At 41.2% G+C, this 8,331-nt stretch overlaps 2 protein-coding genes across 2 annotated transcripts; one reads left to right on the forward strand and one right to left on the reverse strand.

Annotated features, from left to right (window-relative positions):
* Positions 1-1,151: 1,151 nt before the first annotated feature.
* Positions 1,152-3,400, reverse strand: LOC122089711. Its single transcript, XM_042659410.1, has 6 exons — positions 3,383-3,400; positions 2,983-3,117; positions 2,495-2,518; positions 2,238-2,349; positions 1,396-1,521; positions 1,152-1,295 (listed from the first exon to the last, which is right to left on the reverse strand). Exons 1-6 carry the CDS (start codon positions 3,398-3,400, stop codon positions 1,237-1,239), a joined length of 474 nt encoding a protein of 157 aa, XP_042515344.1. The 3' UTR covers positions 1,152-1,236.
* Positions 3,401-5,217: 1,817 nt separating this feature from the next.
* Positions 5,218-7,229, forward strand: LOC122089713. Its single transcript, XM_042659411.1, has 5 exons — positions 5,218-5,457; positions 5,921-5,944; positions 6,090-6,201; positions 6,920-7,045; positions 7,146-7,229. Exons 1-5 carry the CDS (start codon positions 5,218-5,220, stop codon positions 7,202-7,204), a joined length of 561 nt encoding a protein of 186 aa, XP_042515345.1. The 3' UTR covers positions 7,205-7,229.
* The last annotated feature ends 1,102 nt before the right edge of the window (positions 7,230-8,331 follow it).

Here is an 8,331-nt window from a genome sequence, read left to right on the forward strand (position 1 = left end):
TCCTTCAAGATTGGTACTGGCCAATCCATCTCCCTATGGAAGGACCCATGGCATCTTGCAGGCATCCTCTATCACATCCTTCCCCCCAGAGTCATTTACTCTTCGGGCCTCTCTTCTAGTGCCTTAGTCTCCTCTATCCTCTCCCCCCACCGGCTGGTCCCCTCCCACCTCTCCTCCCCTTTTTGACCTAAAGACCTCCCTCCCCCCTTCCTCCTGGCTATAGAGGAAGGATAGACAAATGTATCTGGCTTCCCTCCTCAAATCGTGTTCTCTTCCGCCTCCGCCTGGTCTTTCATCCGAACCCCCTCCCCGGTTGTCCCCTGGCACAAGGTAGTTTGGTTTAAAGGGCATATTCCCCGCCATAGTTTCACACTCTGGCGATGCCTTTCAAACTACCTCCCCACCCAAACATTCCTCATCCATCGTCATATCCCACCCAACCCTGCCTGTAGCCTCTACCCCTTGGGAATTGAGGATATCCCCCACCTCTTCTTCTCTTGCCCCCTTTCCTCCCTCATATGGTCTAATGTCCAGTCCAAATGCTGGCCGACTAGAAGATCCATTCTTCCTTTTCACGGGGAGTGGAACTGAATGGATATAACCTTCTCTGGTTCTTCCATTTGTGATTCCATTGGAAATTAGCTTTTGCCGCCACCATTAACCACCTTTGGATGGAGCGCAACATCCGTAGATGGACTTCCAAATCCCGTTCTCCGGATAAGATTTGGAAAGCTATCTACTTCGATGTCACGTCTAAAGCTTCATTCCTTCATACCCGCCCGATCCATGTACACCAAGAAATTCTCTCATTATTGCCTCTTGGAACTTGCAGGGATGTTTGAGCATGCTCATTTTGTTGTTTTCATTTCCTTGCTTTGGCCTCCGGCATTTATTTTGTTTGTTGGCCTTCGGCCTGTGTTTTGTTAGTTGGCTAAGGCCTCTCACTCCCCTCTTCCCCCCCCTTGTATATTCTTCTTCTCGGTAATAATTATTTATTCATCAAAAAAAAAAAATGGAGTTGATTAATTGAAAGATGAAAATAAGAAAACAATTTAAATGACAATACCAGCTGCTGTGAACATATAAATCTCCTATCACCAATTATGGTAAAATAAATGAGCATGCCATTGAAGAGATCAAACACATAATTTCATATCCCAAAGCAAGAAACAGAAAACGATATTACTATTAGACTATGGAGAAGTTAAAAAAAAACAAAAAAAACAAAAAACACTACTAGTTTACCCTTGTCCTGATACTGGTGAACCCACCATTGTTTGCAGTTGAAACAACACCTAAAGAGGATGAAGAGAAAGGAATTCAGAGATACAAATCTATCTACATATTCTGTAGAAAACTAATACACACAAACAGGATAAGTAGAGATGTATAAACCTTTGAAAAGACCAGTAGGTCCACCATTTTCTCCGCCAGTTGGATCTACTTGAAATGTACTTCTACTAACTCCTCCCATGACGACGTCATCTAAGGCACCCCAAGGAAGCTCCCTAGATAACTTATCTGCATGAAAAATATCACTGAAATAGATCCATAGAGGAGATAGAAGAATTGGTTATTGGGAATAAATTTTTGTGCAATGAACAGATTATAAAGAGAAGAAGAATTTTTAACTACTTTTGCAGCTATGAACAATCTAGAGAGCTATGGCTAAGTTGTAATAAAGCCAAGCTGCATGCTATTCCAAAGGCTGACTCGTGTCAGATCCAGGGCTGTACTATTCAAGTTCAAGCTGGGACAATTTCTCCTGCGACTCAACCAAGTCTCAACAATTTTGGCCGAGTCAAGACTGACTCATGTCAGATCCAGGGCTACATTAGTCACTTGATTAAAAAAAAGGATGTACCCAAAGCACGAAGCTCCCGCCACTGCGGGGTCTGGGGAGGGTCATAATGTATGCAGTTTTACCCCCGCAGAGAGGCTGTTTCCCGACTTAACCCACGAGCTAGTAAGGTTGCATAGAGGCCAACTCTTTACTCACATGATTGTGTATCTAAAATAAATTGGAGAAGTGTACGCCACTCAACAGAATGATAGGATACTCTACAACTTAAATTTATATAGAAGGTTCCAAAATTTCACGAACTTCAAGGTTTCTTAGCTTAAAGAATTCTTTTGTATGAAATAGGTCTTTTGAATTTCTACAATAATACATCTATTAATTTTGTCCGACAGCCCACATGTTGACCTATATGTCTCCCAACAGTCAAATAACAAACCTTCAAATCCAAAGAGCAATTTTCCATTTCGAAGTCCAACACATGTCTTTACAGCATTGATCAAATTTTGCATCCCAATGTACTCAACCATTTCTGGTGAATCACCTTTTATCTACTTGCAACAAGTAAAACACAGATTCAAGTTAGAATATTAACTCTAAAGAATACAACAGAAATTGGAAAGCAAACGAAAGCACCAAAATCAAACTTTCTATTAATCTACTCCTGACACATAATATATGCAATCATTTGACCACCTCTGGTTCAAAGAACTTGATTCCCTGCACCATACCAGGAGACCAAAATGTCAAGAACAGAAAAAAAGAACACATAAAATGATAGAAGTCAATAAACAGTTTGTAGATCCCTAAAATTTTATTTCAAATTTCCACAGAAAATAGATCATAGTTGTCACATCATCTAGGAGACCCAAGGCGTTGGAGGGGGCTTGGATGCAAGGCAACACCAACAAGGCACCTGGACGCCGAGCGATGCCTTGGCAACTATGAAATAGGTAGTAATGCAATCAAAGATTTATATGAAGATCAGGGTGCAGATTATATCAATGCGATACCAATCCAAAGTGGTTTTGGATTGGCAATCGACAGAAAGGATCAGCTGGTGTATTGGCCAATCTAGTATTAAAAAAAAAAATAAAAAAACCAGAACTTTGGCCCACCCTAACCCAATCCCAATCACTCTTTTAACCATGACTATAATGAATATGACAGAGCTTAAGGCATACTTGGCTGTATTTTGCCCTATCAGGAGTGTCCCCTTCCTTTGGGCCAACGATGACAGAAGCTGCATTGATGACTTTCCTCACACCTTTGAAGTACTCAGGAAGAAGAGTGCTTTCCTTAGTAATGTCTCCAACAATCTGGGGGAAAAGGAAGAAGAAAACAAGCTCAGAACTATATTCAAACAATGAATAAACTGAACTATTTTCTTTTCTCAAGTCATCGGGGAGAACTGTTGAGAACATCCCCTTTCGGATTGAGTTCTATGATAACACTTGTCATGCTCAAAAAATGGCACAAATCCGTGGAGCCCCTAAGGTTGGGCAAGACACGGGAGAGGCATTTCGGGGGCATGCTCTTTAGTCCAACATCAACTAGGGGGAAGAGACTAGGCTAGTTGATAACCTCAAGCACCTCTTCCATGGTCACGACACATTTTAAAGCTGTGAAGCCCATGGGCCAAAGCAGACAATATCATGCCAAAGGTAAGGGTGATGTAGATCAAACCGTTAAAAGAGAGGGTTCAATGTTGGCCCAAGCAATCCACCTCTTGGACAGTCCACCTCTTGGATAGTCCAGTCTTAGGTACTCCACCTCTTGGAGGATAGTTTTGGACAGCTTGTAGAACCTCCAAATCTTCACCAACCAGCCCTAAAGTCTTCACAATCAGCCTCCAAAGTCTCTACTAAAGTCAATAAGGGAGGCTTAGCTTATCTACATTTAGCCTATAAATATGGATCCATTGTAAGCTTGTAGGAGATTGGAAATGAATGAAACTCTTGAGGTGTTTGCTTGCAAACTTGTTGTCTGAGAGAGACTGTGAGATCAGCTGAGAGAGCTGAGGATGAGAGACCCAGGCTGAGAGAGCCACCCCTGTCCCCTCTATCCCCATCCTCTTCTATCCACAACCTATCTTCTTCTTTTTTTTGTTATTTTCCCTACAACTTATGTTAGTTCTTTAAGTTCTTTAGTCTCAGTTGACTCTATTTTCATATCTAATATTATTCAGGAATTGTTATCCCTTTTAAGGGCCAATTATGGGAAATTTCTGAATCTTATTGTATCTAAGTATTGGGGGGCTGTTTTCTTACACTTTGTTGGATTTTACATATCTTGTAATCAGTCCTACTATTGTTGTTTTGTGATCCTGCCTGGGGTTAAGTCCCTTGTGACTTGACTCTACATTAACCCTATAGCTTATGTTAGTCTAGCTTTGTTCGGGGATTGTTACTAACATTTGAAGGCTAGCATCAAGCTTGATTTTATATTTTCCAGATCTAGTATTCAGGAATTAAGTTAATGTAAGAGTCAAGTCACAAGGGACTTAACCCCAGGCAGGATCACAAAACAACAATAGTAGGACTGATTACAAGATATGTAAAATCCAACAAAGTGTAAGAAAACAGCCCCCCAATACTTAGATACAATAAGATTCAGAAATTTCCCATAATTGGCCCTTAAAAGGGATAACAATTCCTGAATAATATTAGATATGAAAATAGAGTCAACTGAGACTAAAGAACTTAAAGAACTAACATAAGTTGTAGGGAAAATAACAAAAAAAAGAAGAAGATAGGTTGTGGATAGAAGAGGATGGGGATAGAGGGGACAGGGGTGGCTCTCTCAGCCTGGGTCTCTCATCCTCAGCTCTCTCAGCTGATCTCACAGTCTCTCTCAGACAACAAGTTTGCAAGCAAACACCTCAAGAGTTTCATTCATTTCCAATCTCCTACAAGCTTACAATGGATCCATATTTATAGGCTAAATGTAGATAAGCTAAGCCTCCCTTATTGACTTTAGTAGAGACTTTGGAGGCTGATTGTGAAGACTTTAGGGCTGGTTGGTGAAGATTTGGAGGTTCTACAAGCTGTCCAAAACTATCCTCCAAGAGGTGGAGTACCTAAGACTGGACTATCCAAGAGGTGGACTGTCCAAGAGGTGGATTGCTTGGGCCAACATTGAACCCTCTCTTTTAACGGTTTGATCTACATCACCCTTACCTTTGGCATGATATTGTCTGCTTTGGCCCATGGGCTTCACAGCTTTAAAATGTGTCGTGACCATGGAAGAGGTGCTTGAGGTTATCAACTAGCCTAGTCTCTTCCCCCTAGTTGATGTTGGACTAAAGAGCATGCCCCCGAAATGCCTCTCCCGTGTCTTGCCCAACCTTAGGGGCTCCACGGATTTGTGCCATTTTTTGAGCATGACAAGTGTTATCATAGAACTCAATCCGAAAGGGGATGTTCTCAACAGTTCTCCCCGATGACTTGAGAAAAGAAAATAGTTCAGTTTATTCATTGTTTGAATATAGTTCTGAGCTTGTTTTCTTCTTCCTTTTCCCCCAGATTGTTGGAGGCATTACTAAGGAAAGCACTCTTCTTCCTGAGTACTTCAAAGGTGTGAGGAAAGTCATCAATGCAGCTTCTGTCATCATTGGCCCAAAGGAAGGGGACACTCCTGATAGGGCAAATTACAGCCAAGTATGCCTTAAGCTCTGTCATATTCATTATAGTCATGGTTAAAAGAGTGATTGGGATTGGGATAGGGTGGGCCAAAGTTCTGGTTTTTTTATTTTATTTTTAATACTAGATTGGCCAATACACCAGCTAATCCTTTCTATCGATTGCCAATCCAAAACCGCTTTGGATTGGTATCGCACTGATATAATCTGCACCCTGATCTTCATATAAATCTTTGATTGCATTACTACCTATTTCATAGTTGCCAAGGCATCGCTCGGCGTCCAGGTGCCTTGTTGGTGTTGCCTTGCATCCAAGCCCCCTCCAACGCCTTGGGTCTCCTAGATGATGTGACAACTATGATCTATTTTCTGTGGAAATTTGAAATAAAATTTTAGGGATCTACAAACTGTTTATTGACTTCTATCATTTTATGTGTTCTTTTTTTCTGTTCTTGACATTTTGGTCTCCTGGTATGGTGCAGGGAATCAAGTTCTTTGAACCAGAGGTGGTCAAATGATTGCATATATTATGTGTCAGGAGTAGATTAATAGAAAGTTTGATTTTGGTGCTTTCGTTTGCTTTCCAATTTCTGTTGTATTCTTTAGAGTTAATATTCTAACTTGAATCTGTGTTTTACTTGTTGCAAGTAGATAAAAGGTGATTCACCAGAAATGGTTGAGTACATTGGGATGCAAAATTTGATCAATGCTGTAAAGACATGTGTTGGACTTCGAAATGGAAAATTGCTCTTTGGATTTGAAGGTTTGTTATTTGACTGTTGGGAGACATATAGGTCAACATGTGGGCTGTCGGACAAAATTAATAGATGTATTATTGTAGAAATTCAAAAGACCTATTTCATACAAAAGAATTCTTTAAGCTAAGAAACCTTGAAGTTCGTGAAATTTTGGAACCTTCTATATAAATTTAATAGTTGTAGAGTATCCTATCATTCTGTTGAGTGGCGTACACTTCTCCAATTTATTTTAGATACACAATCATGTGAGTAAAGAGTTGGCCTCTATGCAACCTTACTAGCTCGTGGGTTAAGTCGGGAAACAGCCTCTCTGCGGGGGTAAAACTGCGTACATTATGACCCTCCCCAGACCCCGCAGTGGCGGGAGCTTCGTGCTTTGGGTACAGCCTTTTTTTTAATCAAGTGACTAATGCAGCCCTGGATCTGACATGAGTCAGTCTTGACTCGGCCAAAATTGTTGAGACTTGGTTGAGTCGCAGGAGAAACTGTCCCAGCTTGAACTTGAATAGTACAGCCCTGGATCTGACACGAGTCAGCCTTTGGAATAGCATGCAGCTTGGCTTTATTACAACTTAGCCATAGCTATCTAGATTGTTCATAGCTGCAAAAGTAGTTAAAAATTCTTCTTCTCTTTATAATCTGTTCATTGCACAAAAATTTATTCCCAATAACCAATTCTTCTATCTCCTCTATGGATCTATTTCAGTGATATTTTTCATGCAGATAAGTTATCTAGGGAGCTTCCTTGGGGTGCCTTAGATGACGTCGTCATGGGAGGAGTTAGTAGAAGTACATTTCAAGTAGATCCAACTGGCGGAGAAAATGGTGGACCTACTGGTCTTTTCAAAGGTTTATACATCTCTACTTATCCTGTTTGTGTGTATTAGTTTTCTACAGAATATGTAGATAGATTTGTATCTCTGAATTCCTTTCTCTTCATCCTCTTTAGGTGTTGTTTCAACTGCAAACAATGGTGGGTTCACCAGTATCAGGACAAGGGTAAACTAGTAGTGTTTTTTGTTTTTTTTTTTTTTTTTTAACTTCTCCATAGTCTAATAGTAATATCGTTTTCTGTTTCTTGCTTTGGGATATGAAATTATGTGTTTGATCTCTTCAATGGCATGCTCATTTATTTTACCATAATTGGTGATAGGAGATTTATATGTTCACAGCAGCTGGTATTGTCATTTAAATTGTTTTCTTATTTTCATCTTTCAATTAATCAACTCCATTTTTTTTTTTTTGATGAATAAATAATTCATTACCGAGAAGAAGAATATACAAGGGGAGGTAAGAGGGGAGTGAGAGGCCTTAGCCAACTAACAAAACACAGGCCGAAGGCCAACAAACAAAATAAAGGCCAGAGGCCAAAGCAAGGAAAAGAAAACAACAAAATGAGCATGCTCAAACATCCCTGCAAGTTCTAAGAGGCAATAATGAGAGAATTTCTTGGTGTACATGGATCGGGCAGGTATAAAGGAATGAAGCTTTAGACGTGACATCGAAGTAGATAGCTTTCCAAATCTTATCCGGAGAACGGGATTTGGAAGTCCATCTACGGATGTTGCGCTCTATCCAAAGGTGGTTAATGGTGGCGGCAAAAGCTAATTTCCAATGGAATCACAAATGGAAGAACCCGAGAAGGTCATATCTATCCAGTTCCACTCCCCGTGAAAAGGAAGAATGGATCTTCTAGTCGGCCAGCATTTGGACTGGACATTAGACCATATGAGGGAGGAAAGGGGGCAAGAGAAGAAGAGGTGGGGGATATCCTCAATTCCCAAGGGGTAGAGGCTACAGGCAGGGTTGGGTGGGATATGACGATGGATGAGGAATGTTTGGGTGGGGAGGTAGTTTGAAAGGCATCGCCAGAGTGTGAAACTATGGCGGGGAAATGCCCTTTAAACCAAACTACCTTGTGCCAGGGGACAACCGGGGAGGGGGTTCGGATGAAAGACCAGGCGGAGGCGGAAGAGAAAACACGATTTGAGGAGGGAAGCCAGATACATTTGTCTATCCTTCCTCTATAGCCAGGAGGAAGGGGGGAGGGAGGTCTTTAGGTCAAAAAGGGGAGGAGAGGTGGGAGGGGACCAGCCGGTGGGGGGAGAGGATAGAGGAGACTAAGGCACTAGAAG

The sequence above is a fragment of the Macadamia integrifolia genome, chromosome 9 (assembly GCF_013358625.1).
Source record: "Macadamia integrifolia cultivar HAES 741 chromosome 9, SCU_Mint_v3, whole genome shotgun sequence".
NCBI classification, from domain to species: domain Eukaryota; kingdom Viridiplantae; phylum Streptophyta; class Magnoliopsida; order Proteales; family Proteaceae; genus Macadamia; species Macadamia integrifolia.

Coding starts and splice junctions, on each gene's coding strand:
- LOC122089711 (XM_042659410.1), bottom strand. Junction 2,350..2,494: donor TCAAGTTCTTTGAACCAGAG/GTGGTCAAATGA, acceptor TGTTGCAAGTAG/ATAAAAGGTGATTCACCAGA. Junction 1,296..1,395: donor ACCTACTGGTCTTTTCAAAG/GTTTATACATCT, acceptor CATCCTCTTTAG/GTGTTGTTTCAACTGCAAAC.
- LOC122089713 (XM_042659411.1), top strand. CDS start 5,218: ATGTTCTCAACAGTTCTCCCCGATGACTTGAGAAAAGAAAATAGTTCA. Junction 5,945..6,089: donor TCAAGTTCTTTGAACCAGAG/GTGGTCAAATGA, acceptor TGTTGCAAGTAG/ATAAAAGGTGATTCACCAGA. Junction 7,046..7,145: donor ACCTACTGGTCTTTTCAAAG/GTTTATACATCT, acceptor CATCCTCTTTAG/GTGTTGTTTCAACTGCAAAC.